Below are 18,065 nucleotides of genomic sequence, written 5' to 3' on the forward strand. Positions count from 1 at the left end.
TTTGGGCGTGAAGGACACCTCTGGTTCGTGCTTCTGATCCGTCTCTTCATACTCCTGGCACAACATTACCTGCCTCACATATTTCTTTCGCGACGAACTTGACTCCCCTCCTCCGGCGAAACCGCCTGAAATAGTGTTTATGGCGTGTCTTTTTTCGTCGTTCACTTCCTTCTTTTTATGATCCGTTTTTTGTTTATTCTCGCCCCTTCTGTCCCTGACATACCCTCTTAGCTTCCCACTTTGTATTAGTCGCTCGATTTCTTGGCGAAGATGAATGCACGAGTCTGTGTCGTGTCCTCGTACCTTATGATATTTGCACCATTTGTCTTCATCCTTTCCCATGACGGGGCTGCGGGCTGGCAAGGGCTCTGGGATCAGCATTGCTTCGAAAACCTCCTTCATGATACGCTCTGGCCTAGTATTTAAGGGCGTGAAGTCCCTTTGAGAATACGGATTGAACGGTCGCCTCTCCGGCCTTCTGTAGGGGGCGCGATCTCTGCCAGCTGTTGGTTGATAAGGTCGCCGTTCTGGATTGTTTGCGCGCTCCTTGGCGTCTCTGGCCTTCTTTTCTGCGTTGCTCTCCTCGCCCTTGATGTAACATTCTGCCCTGGCTATAACTTCTTCCATGGAATCTGCAGGTTTCTGGGCTAGAGACTCGTTGAACTGCCCTGCCCTTAGTCCGTTCTGGAAAGCTCCTACGAACACTTCCTGGTTGGGGTTGATTACCTTGATGGTTGTATCGTTGAACCTAGCCAGGTAGTCTCTAAGGGATTCATTATGCCCTTGTCGCACATTGAAAAGGCTAGTTGCTGGGACCTTGCGATGTCGACTAGCGGAGAACTGTTGTATGAGTTTTCTGGTCATGTCCTGGTAGCTGAGGATGGAGAACCGCGGGAGATTCATGTACCAGCGTAAGGCGGCGTCAGTGAAAGTACCTGCTAGCAATTTGCATTTCAGAGATCGGGAGCCCCGACAACCGCCATGCGTGTATTGAAGGCCGTGACATGCTCCATGGGGTCGTTCTTTCCGTCGAAGGTGGATAGGTGGGGCGGCTTGAAGCCCTCTGGAACTGGTGCGTCCCAGATTTCAGTGGATAATGGTTGTGGTTCAGGGTCATCTAACTCGCCATGGTGTGATTCTTCTTTCTCCTCGAGTTGCTTTTGTTGCATGGTCTCCATTGAGGCCTGAAGGGCATCGTTGTGATCCTTCAGTTGAGCGAGTTGGGTTCGCATGGATTCCAATTCTTCGGCTGTTGCCATGATGAGAGGCTTTTCTCTAAATCGTACGTGAGGTGCGATTTAGGTTGGTCGAAAGGGGTTAGGGTTTCTAAATCGCAAAAGAGTTTTACGATTCAGAGGTCTAGTTTAAGGGTTCCTGAATCACGATTTGCGATCCAGAAACGTGGTCAAGGTTAGTTTTACCTGTTTCCCACAGACGGCGCCAACTGTACTTGCAAAAAGTACGGTAAGGAATACTAGGATTCTAGGGTTTAGACTGATTATTGGATCCCCCGAGAATGCTCTCAAGAGTGGTATTTATAGCCTGCCATGGGCTTGGGTTTCGGTTGCTTGGTTCCCAAGCAACAGGGGCATTTGTGTATTTTGGGCTTTTTTAGGCGTCTTCTAGAGGCTTCTAGAAGTTTAATGAGGCGGCGCCTTTAGGGGGCGCGCCAGGGCTCAGGAATCCTTCTGGAGGGCGCCCAGGCCTTTCTGGAGGGCTCAGAGCCTTCTTTGGAGGGCTTTTACGCTTTTAGGAATATGATGACGGTCCACAGCCCCCCAAGCACAAGTCTTGGGACAAGGCGAAGTGATGATGACGTGCGAAGAGTCTTTCTGGGATCATTTGATTCATCTAGGAATATGATGACGGTCCAGCATCTAAGTGCCATTTGCATCTCCACCCCCCATTTGGAGCAACTCCCCCACGAAGGTTTTCAAAATCGATCAAGTCATCATAAACCAATCAACGATAATGAAGATGATATAAAACATGCTAACAACGAGGGATCTAGACTTCAAAATTCACCTAGAAGGAATAACATGAGAGACTCTCCTTCGTCCATAGCGCCTTCACCAAGGCGTAATCAAAGACTAAAACTTGATTTCCCTTTTTGATAGTTAGGAATAGTGTAAATAATGGTTTATATTTTTTAAATTTGATTGAAAAAATAGTAGAGAAAAGATTGAACTAAAAAAAGAAAATTATTGTCGTGGCGTTGTGTATACATGGAGTGCCACGTGTGATGTGTGTCCACGTGGACGTACTAGGAAGTAATGAGAATCAAAATCCAAAGTCTTTTCATCATTTCAATCATCCCTTCTTCACCAACAACACATTCCATTCCTCGCTTCCACTCCAATTTCCACCAAATTCCAATTACAATTTCACCGATTCTCTCTGCTCTAGAAACTCAGTGATACGCTTACCTCAGAATGAGTTTTCAAGACTTAGAATCCGGCCGGCGAAACCAAATCAACGGCAAACAAGACCCGACGCAAGCGGTGGCTTCCGGCGTGTTTCAGATCAACACCGCCGTCTCTACTTTTCAGAGACTCGTTAACACTCTCGGAACCCCCAAAGACACGCCCGAACTCCGCGAGAAACTGTGAGAGATCACTCTTCACTATCGCTGAATAGGAAATTTTGTTTGTTACTTCAATTTTAAGATATTGATTGGTAATCTTTTTCTATAGGCACAAGACGAGACTTCATATTGGACAATTGGTGAAGGATACTTCGGATAAGCTTAAACAAGCTAGTGAAATTGATCATCATGCTGATGTTAATGTCAGTTTTGAAGTTTTTGTTTCTATTTATCTACTTCTATTTCAATTGCATGTGCAAATTAATCAAAGTTTAATGGTATTTTATATTCAATCTGTATAATGCATGATAAACCATCAAGTTAGTCTCTAAACTGTGCAAATATACTGGTATCTAAAATGTTACTGACTAAATTGACGGATACTTTACTACTTTAGGGACTAAACTGACAAATTTCATGTAATTTAGGGACTGCTTATTATATTTCTATTATATAGTTTAGGGACTAAAATGAAGAGAGTTGATAGTTAGGGGTTAAATTGTGGTTTATTCTTTTGAAAATTGACTGAGGGTTTAGGTGAACATATTATTAGTTTTTGAATGAATCTTATGTTCAGCCTTTTCACTTACAGTTGCAGTGGTGGTTAGTCAATGCTCTTTCAGCTTTGTTTAGCTATCTTTCACTTGCTGTTTTAGAATGAGTTACTTTTTTGTAGTTGATTTTATACTTATGTTGAGTTCTGCTTATGATAATTGATGTATTTCCTTTTTTGTGTTTTGTTTTTTGTTTGTATATTGTATATTCTATTTAGGGATCATGGTGATTGTTCTTATTGTTGACGAGCGTTTCCTTTTCTGGCATATATTTGTGGTAAATGGTTAACTAGTTTTTTAGATGTTCTGTATTAAGGTAGCAATGTTGAGATAAAATGCCATCGATTTGGCTGATTTTTTTTAATCCAAAATGTTGCGAGAAACAATGCTGTCTTGGTACAAGTTGTTAGTGATATATGAATGAATGATTCCGATGGGTCCATGAGTCTTGTTTGGCTACTCACTTCTGGTAGTTTCTTTTGGTGCAGCTGTTGCAGAACAGCAGAAGCGGCCTAGTCTTGCCTACGACAGTAAAATATACGAAAGACATGAAGTTAGAACGAATAAGGTAAGTCTTTGCAGATGCTGTTTAGATATGCTTCTTAAAAACCTTTTCTTTCTCATTCACAGTTGTGTGAGATAGTTATCTAGATGGGACACCTATATCTGTTTGGTTGTTTCATTTGAAATTCTGATTTAAAACGGGCTCCATTGCAGGCAATGGCAAGGACATTCCCTGAATATCCATTTGCTCCGAACCAGCCCAGCATTAGATCTGATATGTTTGGACAATTGAGTCAACCCCATTCATACGATCCAATGGAGGGTCCGTGCTCGCCTATCGTCTCAACAGGACAAGCCAGTGACTCCCTATAGTTCCCCTCCTCCCTTTTTATCTCAGCAGGACAAGCAATCAATTCCCTATCCATCTCCTCCTCGAGATAATGATGTTGTCCCCAAAAGGGAACCTCACCCAAACATAGCCAATACTGGCATTAACTCCCAATTCACTGATCACCAAATTGGTGGACAAGAAAATCCTTTAGCTTTACCTGGTGGACAAGTTTTCCATAATGACACGGTCTTGCAGGTGGAGAAGAAACGAAAGGTATTAATTGAATTTGTAAGCTAAGTGTTATTTTTTATTATTTCCCCCAACAATACAAAGTTAATGTAATATTCTCTGCTGAGGATGATTTATATTTTTAACTTTATTCATGTAGACGATGCCAGAGTTGCCAAGGAAGTTGAAGCCTATGAAATAAGGATGAAGAAAGAACTTGAGAAACAAGATATCCTTAGAAGAAAGGTCTTATTCAATGAACATAACATGTCACTATATATTGATGGAGCTTTAAAGACATCCTATTCTATTTTAGCTAATCCTTCTATTTTCATCTCCTTGTAGAATGAAGAGCAAATGAGGAAAGAAATGGAAAGGCTAGATCGTGAGAGAAGGAAGGAAGGAAGAAGAAAGGATGATGTGTGAGAGGCAGAGAGAAGAGGAAAGATTGAAGCGTGAGCAAAGGCGGGAGATAGAACGAAGGGAAAAATATATGATGAAAGAACATTTAAGAGTAAGTTTTAAGCCCCATGTTATTGCTTTACTGAATCAAATTGATCTAAAGATATTAAATGTAGCTTACTATACCTTCTTGTGGTATGTATTAATGAAGGCTGAGAAAAGGAAGCAAAAAGAAGAGATTCGCAAAGAGAAAGAGGCGGAGAGAAGGAAAGCTGCCCTTTGAAAGGCAAATGCTCGTAGAATAGCTAAAGAGTCTACGGAGCTCATTGAGGATGAACAGTTAGAATTGATGGAGTTGGCTGCAGCAAGCAAGTGGCTTTCCTCTATCATCCATATTGATCTTGATACTTTGCAAAACCTTGAATCATTTAGGGGTGAGAAATTTCTCATATTTTACTTGGTGATATTACATAATTTGGTTCTTTTAACCGTAAGTATTTATCTGGGAATACTAAGAAAAATGTTGTACTTCAACATTTGTACTGTAGATTCCTTGTGTGTTTTCCCGCCCAAAAGTGTAAAGCTAAAAAAACCATTTGCTATCCAGCCCTGGATCAACTCGGAACAAGATGTTGGCAACCTTCTCATGGTATGTTTGAATTGCCCCATTTGTTTCCTTATAGTGTACATATATAACATACAACATTGATTGCAAAATTCTTTTTTTGGTACTGTCAAGAGGCGGGGGGTGAAGTTGGTTTTAAGTTGACCTTCCATGTATGTTACACTGAGATTATTGATATAATTGTAACGTGTGGATGCACTTCTGTTTGCAGTACAAGTTTTATTAACATTTTTTATTCTTAATTTGTTTTTTTAGCTTAAATTGAGGAATCTGAATCTAATGTATGAAACCTGTGGTGTTCTATTTCAGGTTTGGAGATTCTTGATTACCTTTGCTGATGCTCTCGAGTTATGGCCTTTTACTCTTGATGAATTTGTACAAGCATTTCATGATTATGTGAGTAAATCTGGCCTTTCCTAATGATTTTGTACTACAAGTGAACTATTTTTCTTGCAACTTTTGGCTCCTTTATGGGTGTTTAAAATTAAAACTTAATCATGACAGGATTCAAGATTGTTGGGTGAGATACATGTTGCTGTTCTTAAAATGATAATAAAAGACATTGAAGATGTTGCAAGGACACCTTCTACAGGATTAGGAGTGAACCAGAATGGAGCTGCTAATCCTGCCGGTGGCCATCCAGAGATTGTGGAAGGAGTAAGTTGAACTATATCAAAAAAATTATCTGTTATTTTTAGACAAATGGTATTTTTATTCGATGCATTCCACATCAATAATGCTGTGTTTTATGCTAGGCATATACATGGGGCTTTGACATACGAAATTGGCAGAAGAACTTGAATCAATTGACATGGCCTGAAATTTTGCGACAGTTAGCACTATCTGCAGGATTTGGACCACAGTTGAAAAAAAGAAGTATTACTTGGTCCTGTTCAAATGATAAAGAAGAGGTTCATTTTCTTTATTCTACTTTTTTAATTTTCAGCTCAAAAGTATTATCATTTTAGTTTGCTGGTTCTGCATGAGTTTTTTGTTCTCATTGACTATTTTCACCGACCATATATGATTTTGCATGCATGTAAAATCAACAATAGAATTTCTCATCATACATTTGTTAATGAACTAAGTGGAGCTAAATGTATTTGTAACTGCAGGGAAAAAGTGATGATGTCATTTCTACACTTCGTAATGGTTCAGCAGCCGTAAGTGCAGTGGCAAAAATGCGAAACGTTTATTAGCTCCTCGAAGATCGAGACACAGGTTAACTCCAGTAACAGTTAAATTTGCAGCATTTCATGTTCTCTCTCTTGAGGGCCCCAAAGGTTTGAATGTACTAGAGCTTGCAGAGAAGATTCAGGTGAATTGTTTATCATCAACAGATTGAATTCTCTTTTAAAAATTGTCAACTTCGTTCTTATGTTTCTTTTCTTGTCAGAAATCTGGTCTTCGGGACCTGACAACCAGCAAGACACCTGAAGCATCAATTTCGGTTGCTTTGACAAGAGATGGCAAACTTTTCGAAAGAATAGCTCCATCAACATATCGTGTACGAACTGCATTTAGACAGGATCCTGCAGATGCTGAGTCCATTCTTTCAGAAGCAAGAAAGAAAATCCAGATATTTGAAAATGGGTTTCTAGCTGGTGAAGATGTCGTTGATGTTGAAAGAGAAGAGTCAGAAAGTGATGAAGTTGATGAGGATCCTGAAGACGATGATTTGGTAAATCCTTCAAGTGGAAACCAAAATTCAGAACAATACGATAATATGAATATTAGTTTGGTAAATGTAAAAGAAAATTTTGGCAATGATGTAGACCTTATTCAAAATAAGCTTGATACTGATCTGTCTTGTTTTCCTGAGAATGGTTCCAAGGATGCCAATTGTCCCTCTTCTGTCACCAGACAACCAGTTGCTTGTGGAAATCTAAATACTGAAAATCTTGATGATAATATGGAAATCGATGAAAGCAAGTCTGGAGAACCATGGGTTCAAGGACTTACGGAAGGAGAATACTCTGATCTCAGTGTAGAAGAGCTTCTAAACGCTCTTGTTGCATTGGTTGGTGTGGCAAATGAAGGAAATTCAATCCGCATTATTCTTGAGGTGAATTAAACTCACATGTAATAGATATCTTCTAGTTTACTTTTACATTTAGTTTTTTAGTTGACGTGAACTGTTTCTCAGGATCGATTGGAAGCAGCAAATGCTCTGAAAAAGCAAATGTGGGCTGAAGCACAAATAGATAAAGTTCGTCTGAAAGATGATTATATTAGTAAATTAGATTTCCCATCACTTGCTGGAAATAAATTTGAAACACAAGACACATATCCTGCTGTGGAGGGAAATCAAAGCCCATTGCTCGACATCAATATTAACAACATTAGGAATGAAGCATCACCCATCACTGCAGAAAACCAAAGAGGAACTCCTTCTGCACAGTCTACTTATTGAAAAGCCATTGGTAGCTCATGATTTCTGCCCAGGCACAGGTCCGGACAACTCTCAGAGTCAGATGCATGCACAATATTCAAAAAGGTCACGATCACAGTTAAAATCTTATATTTCCCACATAGCAGAGGAGATGTATGTCTACAGGTCTCTACCCCTTGGCCAGGACCGCAGGCGTAACCGATATTGGCAGTTTGTTGCATCTGCTTCTAGTAATGATCCTGGTTCTGGCAGGATCTTTGTTGAACATCATGATGGCAGTTGGAGGCTTATTAATTCTGAAGAGGTAACTTCATCGACCTGCCACATTGATGTCTTTGTTCGTACTTTATTCTTTTAAATCTGAAGATGTCAATGTTTGTGCGAATTCGTAATGTATTTATATACTTTTCCTTGATTAGTATTTTATTACCGTTTTGAGCTTGCCTTTTTTTCTCTCACAGAGCATAGCCATTGTTTTGGACGAATTATACTGTTTTGAGCTTACTTTTTTGTAATGTATATATTATTTATTCTACCATTCATATGCAGGCCTTTGATATTCTTTTGACATCACTGGATTCACGCGGGATCAGGGAGTCTCATTTGCGCTTAATGTTGCAAAAGATTGAGAAATCCTTTAGAGAAAATGTTCGAAAAAATACACAATATACAAAAATTGGAAGCAAAGGGGAAGGTTCTATGAAAACTGAAGCTGATGAAGCATATCCAGTACCCGAGTGCCATTCAGGATCTGGCAGTCCTACTCCTAGCAGTACCCTTCATGAAACTTCATCATCCTTCAAAATTGAGCTTGGCCAAAGTGAGAATGAAAAGAAAGCTGCCTTGAGAAGGTATCAAGATTTTCAGAAGTGGATGTGGAAAGAATGCTATAACTCATCAATTTTATGCGCAATAAAATTTGGGGTAAAGAGATGCAAACCTCAGGTGGATATTTGTGAAATCTGTCTTGATCCTTATTTTATGGAAGACTCCCACTGCAATTCCTGCCACCAAACATTTCCGTCAAATGATGAATTTAATTTTTCTAAACACACATTTCAATGTGTTGGCAATTTATCCAAAGATATTATGAAACATTCTCTTCCTCTGAGGACAAGATTGCTTAAGGTCCTGCTGTCATGTATGGAGGTGAGTTGATGGCAACTTTGGATTCTTAATCTCGAACCTAATCTTTTTGTAAATTTAAAGATATCATTCTGCATCCTATTATTATTTTTACCTTTGAGAATTGTATTATTGTACTTACATTTTGATTTACAGGCATCTGTTCTCTCTGAAGCATTCGGAACAATTTGGACAACTGATTTTAGGAAGCGTTGGGGTGTGAAGTTGAGTAAATCATCATCCGTGGAGGAACTTTTACAGGTTTCATGCCGTTTCAATTCTTGAAGTTCATCTTCACACACACACACACACACACACACACACACAGAGATAAAAAAAAATCGACAATCCATGTCAATGCTGACATGCATAAATTAAAAACCTATTTTGCAGATGTTGACCTTATTTGAAAAAGCGCTACGGCGTGATTTTCTATCATCAAACTTCTCTACAACAGACGAATTGTTGGGATTAAAAGCAGTGTGTCAAAAAGTGCTGCACACGTGTCCTCTGATCCTGAATCAGTTGCTCTACTTCCATGGTTTCCTCTAACCACTGCAGCATTGTCTCTCAGGCTTTTTGAGTTCGATTCATCCATCAACTACGTAAAGCTTGAGAGACTTGAGCCTGTTGAGGACAAAGAAGCAACAGAATACATTGTGAGTCTCTTTCATTTTCCTGTGTTATTTGGTTTTGAGCATCTGGGTCGCTGGCTTGAAATTTTCATCATAATCTAATGGAACATTTTATTTTTTTGCTTATTAGCAGAGGCTTCCATCAAGATATACTCCCTTCAAGCCTAACAGAGAATTTGAGGCAGCAGCTCTTGATCATGATGGATTCACCAAAGTTAAACCTTCTGCTAATAAAATTGCACGAAGTGGAAACAAACATGGGCGAGGAGCTAGTGATCTTGGACTGGGTAAAAAGCCGTCTAAAAGAATGTACAATTCCAAACAAGATACTGGCCGTCGAAACATTAAGGTCACCGAGAATCTAAGTCAGAAATTAAAACAGCAGGGACAGGGAACACAAGGACAAGGGGGTGGACGAGGTCGCCGAACGGTCAGAAAACGTAGAGTAGAAAAAAGAGCTGTTGAAGATTTGTTGCTGGGCCATGCAGCAGCCAGTCATAGTTCCAAGGGTGGAAGAGAACCATTGAGAAACTTGGATGAAGAATGGGATGTAGAAAAATTTAGTCCTATGACTCCTGTTCACATTGGGGTTGCTGAGAATAGTAACAGTGCTGAAGAGGTGGAGTCTGATGATAATGCTCAAGCAGTGGAATCCGATGATGATGCTCAAGCAGTGGAATATGATCATGGAAATTGGGAGATAGGTTACAACGGTGTCTCCCCTAACAGATGGGATAGGGATTTGGTTGGAATGAGTGATGAAGATGTGGACAATTTTGAAGATGAAGAAGACAATGGCAATGATAATGATAATGACATTGGCATTGAAGAGAATGAAGAGGAAGATTCCGAGGAAGATGTTATGAGTGAAGGTTCGGATGGAATGCTGAGTAGAGTAGTGAATGTAGGGGGCTCTGAAGATGTTATGAGTGAAGATTCTTCTGATTATAACATCCATTTTTAATCTGATCAATGTAGGAATTTGCATATTAAGGCTGCTTTACATTTTTTTATCGCAGTTTTACGAATACGTCAGTTCCATGTTTACAAATCACGCGGCTGAGTTAATGGTTGAGTAGATTTAGTGTATATTATCCATGCAAAATGGAGCCTTGTATTTTTAAGCTTTAAGCATAGGGCTTCGTAGCCAACTTCATTTTGTTGTTGTTTTATCATCCTCTCCTTGTAATAGATGCTCATCAACTAATAAAGTTTTATTACACTTCGACTGTCTTTTTCATTGTTTGAAATACTTGGCCCTGATAAACTACTTTCCAATCTGAAGTGAGCCAAAGATTAAGCTTCAAATATGTCGAAAATGTTACAGTACTTAATAGGGGGATTACCTCTACTTTTAAATTATCATGTAAAGATTATGAAGATCTGCCAGAGTTTTTTTTTCTCTCATAGGGTGTAATTTTTTAAGGGAGCCTTGGCGCAACGGTAAAGTTGTTGTCATGTGACTGAAAAGGTCATGAGTTCAACTTTTGGAAACAACCTCTTGTGCAAAAAACAGAGTAAGGTTGCGTACAATACATCAAATGGCGGGACCCCTTCCTGGACCTGGTGTATGCAGGAGTTTTAGTGCACCGGACTGCTTTTTTTTAGGGTGTAATTTTTTAGTAAAGACAATTTAATTTTGAAACCAAAGCCATGATGTTGCTGGCCTTACCTAATGGCCAATGTATGGAAAACTTGTTTATTGATTGTTTAATAATGCAGATTGCAGACTACATATACAAAAAAATTAAGTACTCTGGCAATCATAATTCAAAATAGTATATCTCAATCCTTCAAGTAATAATGTTGGACTTTATTTATGACACTAAGGGATCTCACATAAACTACATAGACCAAAATCATAAAATGGAAGAAAAGAGAGTTAAGAACAAGAGCAAAACAAAGACTATTGAACTATAGTACTATACACAAGATGCACTTGGTAATGGTTAACACTTTATTATGACGCTATGAACATTTCTTAGTTCTGGCTTTCTGTTTCAGCATCAACCGTGCTAGGGAATGTGATGTTGAATTTGATCCTAAGATTACCCTTCTGTGAAGGATTCTTGGAAATTGGCATCCCTTCGCCGGCAACCACTTCTTCATAGGATGGATCAATTCCATTGTCTATGGCAATGGTCAGACCTCGTCCATCCAAAGTAGTAAGTTGGAAGGTGTAGCTTCTGCTTAGAGCTTCTCCTTCTGCAAGTAATATCTTTTGTGTCATAACCAAATCATTACCTTGTCTTGTAAATACATTGTGAGGTTTCTCGTCAATAATGAATACGATATCTGCAGCAATGACATTTGGTTGTTCATTTCCTTTCTCTGGGAAAGTGATTTTCGTTCCCTTTTTCCAGCCTGGTTGGATTTCAATTGTTAGTATTTCCTCCACAGGTACAGTTTTGCTGCAAACACACATGCGGGATATTAGATGAATAAGTTGCTACTTGTAGACACACATGAAAGGGAACGGGAATACACAGTTAGTAACGTCTAATGAGAAGCTTGTATTTTGCAGTTATTATAAAATGTAGTTACAAAGTTGGTTTATGTGACAATATGTTTGTGTAAAAATAATTTACACCGCCAGTTAGAAATGTATTGAAACTTTATATATCAACAAATCCAACAAAAAACTCTCATTCTGCTCATGAAATTTAGTTCTGAGAAAGTTCAAGTTGAAGTTGATGTGAATTAAAAAGCCAGGGGAAGAGCATTTACCCGCTTGCATATGCAATTTCCCGTGAGATCTTCATCTTTTTGATAGTTCCTTTATAAAGTTCCTCAAGGCTGCAAGGCAATTTATTTTCAATGGGAGGTGCCTTGCGTCTTGGAGCTTGACTCGTTTGTCTGCTTTCTCCAAATACATCTTTGCCGAAAATATCGCCAAAAGACCTGGACACCCACGACTGACCTCTCATGCCCATGCCTCTGCAGCCGCCGCCCCTCATTCCCATTCCTCCATAAGGGCTTGAAAAGCCAAAAACTTCTGCAAATATGCCATCTGCACTTCTGGGATTGAACCTAAACCTTCTGCCATCATGAGTTTGGACGTATGGAGCTGCACTGTCACCTGCTGTAGGCATTTCATTTTTAAGGCTGCTTTCTCCATACTGATCATAAATTGCTCTCTTTTGCGGATCACTTAGAACCTCCATGAAGCCAAATCAATATACTAAGTCAGATTCTGTGAACATTTCATGGTTTGTACATCCCCATTCCCCACAACATGGATAGACAAAGAGTTGGTTCATGAATTGATGAAACTAACTCAAATTGAAATTTTACTGAATGATGGAAAATAAGTACAACAAGGTGAAGCGACCCTTATAACATTACTCAACAAGTGATAGTAACTAACTGACTCAACAGCACACAATTCTTTTTATTTTGGTAAAACCAAGGTATCATCTATGTGCAACTGTATAGAAAATCCTTTGAAGTAACTAAGATCAATTTAAGAGGTTGACCTATCATAAGATATGCTTTTCCATATACCACGGCCGGAGATCAAACCCTGGACCAATGATGCTTACATGGCACTCCTTACTTAGGATGAAAGTCAAATGATTATCAATCTATAACTAAATGAAAAACATCGCAAATAGCGCCACATTCAGATTGGATAATAAAGGAAAAAATTGAAAATTGAGGATTTTGGTAAGGGTCAAAGTTCTAAATTCATAAAATTCTTTGACCCTTCTTAGGGGATCCTCAGTTTTCATCCGACTGTATATCACTGATTGTAGCCATCAAATTGGATCTCAAACACACAAAATTAATCCTCAAACAAAAGACAGTAAACAACAGAAACAGACAAAAAATCTGACCAAAACAGAGAAACAAGATAATCTGATCTGTAACTAACAACATCCTCAGAAACATGAATGATCAGTTGACCATAGTTTTGTAGCAATTAAACTAAACTAAAAACAAGATGAAGTTACATATACCTCATATGCTTCCGATATGAGTTTGAATTTAGTCTCAGCATCATTCTTATTGTCAGGATTCTTATCAGGGTGCCATTTCATGGCAAGTTTTCTATATGCTTTCTTCAACTCATCATCTGTAGCATTCTTGTCAACCTCCAAAATCTCATAGTAATCCAAACCCATCTTCCACTACTTTGCTTTCACTTTTCTCTTCCACTCAAGATAGGACTTTCTTTTCTTCAGGTTTTTTGTCTTGTTTCTGGATTGTGTAATGATTATTATTGAACAGGACTATGGTAAAGAATACAATTGTTGATCAGAAACTTCACTTTGGATCAGAAACTTAACTTAATGTGTAAACATGTATTTATTTATTTATTTTTTTGTCAAAAAAAATGTATTTATTTAACCCCAACAGAAAATTTCAGCATTAGCTGATCATGATCCACAAACACTGACAGACATGGTGTGTCAAAAATACAATCAATTTACTTAGCAATCTACATATTTACCCTATCTAGCAGGAATTTTGAACCTCTCCAATTTTGTTGCAACAGATAAAACAGAACATCAGAACCTTGTTAAAGTGTAGTGAGAATTCACCGTTAAACAACACAATAATAGATAAAATATCTGAGGAGTCAGACCATATAAATAGTAATCAGAAAAATAAGAATGCCAACTTAAATGTTAATTTTGCACTATGAAAAGAATGTGGTATACTTAAAGTTTGGCCTAATTACTGGTACTGACAAGGTTTCTAGAAAATGGAAAATAAAAATAACCATCATGTAATGGGTTTGATCAAAACAGAGGATTTTTAATTACCTGTATGTTTGCCTTATCCACCAGGCTAGAACCATGGAAAATCTTTTTGCAACAAATATTTGCATCGTTACAGTTTCAAAAAAGGTCGGGCAAGAACTAAGAGTGTCTACAAACAGAGCAGGTTATGTGTAAATTTAGCCTCCAATTACGCACAGCAAATCTACTGTCACAGATTAAACCTTTATTCTTGGTCATGGAATCAATGACCATCAGAGAAAGTCCACACATTAATACATTTCAGTCACAAACTTCAACTCTCAGCTTCAACAAACTTCTGCTTCAGCTCAGCCAGCAATAGCTCAGTAGCTCCTCGAACTTTTTTCCGATCCCAAAGTCCACACATTAATACATTCCACATTCCCTCATCCGGAATGCAGCCATCTAATATCATCTCCTCCAGAATTCGAGTAGCTTTGTTCAGGTCTCCTCTCTTGCAAAAACATTTGACTAAACAATCAAAAGTGCCAATCTCAACAGAGATACCCCTAGTACGCATGCTAAGATACAATTGGAATGAGCGAGTTGGATCAACATTATTACAAAGACCTTGGACAACCATGTTATGCATTCTGACATGAAAGCTCCAACTTGCTCGATTAGGTGAGATACCGCCAAGAGCCATCTCATCAATGAAGTTTGCTGCTTCTTGATAGCTGCAAGCAGCACAAAGGCCGCTTATGATTCTCCCGTACATCCCTGCATCTGGTTTCAACCCTTGAAGCCGCATCCTGTCAAGAATCTCTACAGCTTCTCTATGCTTTCCTTCTTTACACAGTCCATTGATTAAAGTACTATAAGTGACCATGTTAGGCAAAAGACATCTTCTAACCATCACTTCTAACAACTCCATTGCTTGTGAAGAATGTCCACTTTTACACAAACCATCCATTAAAGAACTATAAGTAAAAACATTTGGCTTGATGCCATTTATTATCATCTCTTCGAGCAATTCTATAGCTCCGTCCAAATTATTAGATTGACACAAGCCATGTATCAAACTAGTGTAACTAACAACAGAAGGCGACAAACCTTTCTCCTCCATTTCATCCAACAGTTCCTTTGCTTGACTAATTTTTCTAAGTTTGCACAGCCCATTAATCAACGTACCATATGTATACGAATCAGGCTGGCATCCACGATTGGGCATTTCACGAAATAGTCGAAAAGCAGACTCAACAGTTTCCTCGTTTTTGCAGAGCGCCTTGATCAAAATATTGAGGGAAACAACACTTGGTGGAATACCCTTTTCTCGCATCTCCTTGTAAAAACCAATAGCCTTTTTCACATGGTTTTCCTCCACAAGAATATCAAATACTGTAAGGTAAGACTTCTGCGTCGGCTTAACCTGAAAACCTTCCATCTTATAGAAAACCCTGATGGCATCAAGTGGCCTATGCACACGTCCATAACTTCTACATATAGTTAAAAACACGTCCTCCGTAACCTCGCAATCTTCTTGCTTCATTCTCTCTAACATTCCTTCAGCTTGCCTAAACTGATTCACAGAAACTAGCCTATGAATCATTGCACCGAAAGTGTTGTGATCGTGACGAAATCCATTCCTATACTCATCTGTTGCAGAATCAAACATAACAAGAGCTTTGTTTACGTCCTTTTCGGCTTTTATTAGCTTTTCAACTACTGAATTTGTAATTTGCTTTGGCCACTTAAACAAAGTTTTACTAGCCATAATAACCCAAATTGAAAATACTTAAAAATGAATGATTTTGGAAATTTGTAAAAGATACTACACTGAATCTGGTGGAACAATCACTGTTGAATAGTTAAATCACCGTGTGTTCAAGGTTGGAGTTAGGTTTAGTTTGAGACTTGGGTGAAGCATTTCATCAAACGGGTCTCATGCAAAATGAAGCATCAACCTTTGAGAACTGTGTTAACTGAGTTTGAATAGAAAATGCTCATGAAATCAAAACTGTGATTGGAGAATTTAATGGAAGCCGTGTTACCTTGATTTACTGGAATGCAACATCGTCGTCGTGTTCCAGTTATTTTGTCCGATGTTTTGGTTCATTTTGTTTCCAATGTTGCTGAAAAAATAAAAAGAGTAATTGGTAATATAATATCTTTGGGTTGAGAGAGCAAATTAGAAGAAGAAGAAGAAGAAGAAGAAGAAACTGTTTGCTTATGGAAGAAGATTTATGAGGGATTGATCGCACGAGTGAAGGGTGTGAGTGACTGACATGGATTTCTACGTTTCTAAAGTGTTTTTTTTTTTTTTTTTTGAGGAATACGTTTCTAAAGTGTTAAGCACGAAACCACGTGAATTAACGAGAAAATACTTGGGTGACATAATGTCACCGTGATATTAAATTTGGGTCACACAAATGTATTCATGGATGTGTTGTGTGGCCCAGATGGAAATGACAATATGTGTTGTGTGGTCCAGATTTAATGTCACGGTAACATTATGTCACTCAAGTGCTGTCCAAATTAACCACCTGTCCTGACACCAACGTCGGTATGATAGATAAATAAATAAAATTACAGAAGAGATAATCGATAAATTTGGATTGCACTCTAGTACTCTACTTTCTTTTGATAATCGATAAGTAACTTTGTCCCGTGAGGTTAGCTCAGTTGGTAATGCATAATATATAAGGTTTGGGGTTCGAATTCTCGACACCACCAAAAAAAATCGATAAGTAGCTTTAACTTTGAGTATTGATGTAAAAATCGTAATATGTAAATATTTTTATAAATATTCTTTTATTCTTGAGATTTATTATGATTCTAATAAGCTATATAATCCAACTCACCTAAACTTTTTATAATAATAGAGACTGTTTTTTAATGATTTTGTAGAAAATAATCACATTAAACACTATTGTATGTGTTACTTATGGTTTAAAAAACCCAAAATCTAAAAATAATTAGAAAATAACCTTTTTTTTTTAAGGAAAGTTGCTTATAGCATTTCATTAAAGATAATATTGTTTGTACAACGCGGGGTATTAAAATAAATGACCGGACTAGCTAAAGAAGTGGCCTCCCCTGCAAGTGCATGAGTTGTCGCATTCGCTTGTAGCCTAGTGAACTCAACCTGAGAGTTTGTGAAGTGAGTGGAGAAAAGGGATTGGCAAGCCGAAATGATATGTCCAAACTCGGAAATGTCGTCTTTCTCAGAGTGAAAAGCATCATAAGTAATTTTAGAATCCATCGCGAAGTCCACATTATCAAATTGCATATCACTTAGTCATTCCAAAGCATGATATAAACACAAAGCTTCGCCAACCCGAACCGGATGAACAACATCAAAACTAACTGTTTTAGCGAGCACATAAGCACCATCATCATCTCGCACACAAATATCAATACCGGTTCTGTTCTTCGACGTAGAAAAGCTTGCATCCACGTTGCACTTAAAGCGATCACGGGAAGGTCATTGCCAAGAAACAGAAGGCACAGGAGGCTGTTGTGCAGAAACAGCCGAGGCAACATGAGACTGCTGCAGGTGCGCAGCAGGCTGTTGAGCAGTAGCAGCTGGATTCTGCAGATATGCGTGCTGCTGTGTGGGTGCAGAAGTTGTTAACAATAATTTTTCAAAAAATTATTTTGAGAATTGTGATTTTCGTCTACAACAAAATGATATCAATTAAGATTACTTTGAATATTTTGGAAAGCATTCAATTTGGACTCGATAAAAGCATGGTGTAACACATAGCTATACCCCCTACACCATCTCATAAGATTATATCGTCTTCATGCCAGAAGTAAAACAAAACTTACGCGATCCACCACCTTTAACACCAACAAACTATAAGATAAACTCAAGGTCGTTCATAGCAACAAGGAATGAATTTAAATCAAATAGGTCGCAACGCATATCTTAAATTCAACTTCTCCCAAACAGACAAAATCTATTTAGGAGCAAAGATATCAACTAATATGAGTACAC

At 38.4% G+C, this 18,065-nt stretch overlaps 1 protein-coding gene and 2 pseudogenes across 3 annotated transcripts; 1 reads left to right on the plus strand and 2 right to left on the minus strand.

Annotated features, from left to right (window-relative positions):
* Positions 1-2,432: 2,432 nt before the first annotated feature.
* LOC146920720 (homeobox-DDT domain protein RLT1-like) lies at positions 2,433-10,605 on the plus strand (annotated as a pseudogene). Its single transcript, XR_015011103.1, has 19 exons — positions 2,433-2,605; positions 2,694-2,791; positions 3,357-3,422; positions 3,627-3,706; positions 3,856-3,964; positions 4,362-4,447; positions 4,547-4,715; positions 4,815-5,037; positions 5,152-5,252; positions 5,538-5,624; positions 5,733-5,885; positions 5,984-6,139; positions 6,344-6,546; positions 6,625-7,293; positions 7,375-7,924; positions 8,170-8,769; positions 8,902-9,006; positions 9,139-9,404; positions 9,514-10,605. The product of XR_015011103.1 is annotated as a homeobox-DDT domain protein RLT1-like (transcript).
* A 522-nt stretch (positions 10,606-11,127) lies between these two features.
* Positions 11,128-14,150, minus strand: LOC146920721 (uncharacterized). Its single transcript, XM_085714176.1, has 3 exons — positions 13,340-14,150; positions 12,108-12,538; positions 11,128-11,791 (listed from the first exon to the last, which is right to left on the minus strand). Exons 1-3 carry the CDS (start codon positions 13,502-13,504, stop codon positions 11,362-11,364), a joined length of 1,026 nt encoding a protein of 341 aa, XP_085570302.1. The 5' UTR covers positions 13,505-14,150; the 3' UTR covers positions 11,128-11,361.
* LOC146920722 (pentatricopeptide repeat-containing protein At5g46100 pseudogene) lies at positions 13,526-16,360 on the minus strand (annotated as a pseudogene). Its single transcript, XR_015011889.1, has 2 exons — positions 14,150-16,360; positions 13,526-13,612 (listed from the first exon to the last, which is right to left on the minus strand). The product of XR_015011889.1 is annotated as a pentatricopeptide repeat-containing protein At5g46100 pseudogene (transcript).
* Between the last annotated feature and the right edge of the window lie 1,705 nt (positions 16,361-18,065).

Source organism: Medicago sativa, chromosome 5 (genome assembly GCF_051527215.1).
Source record: "Medicago sativa cultivar Bolivia chromosome 5, Bolivia_mono, whole genome shotgun sequence".
Taxonomy (NCBI): Eukaryota; Viridiplantae; Streptophyta; class Magnoliopsida; order Fabales; family Fabaceae; genus Medicago; species Medicago sativa.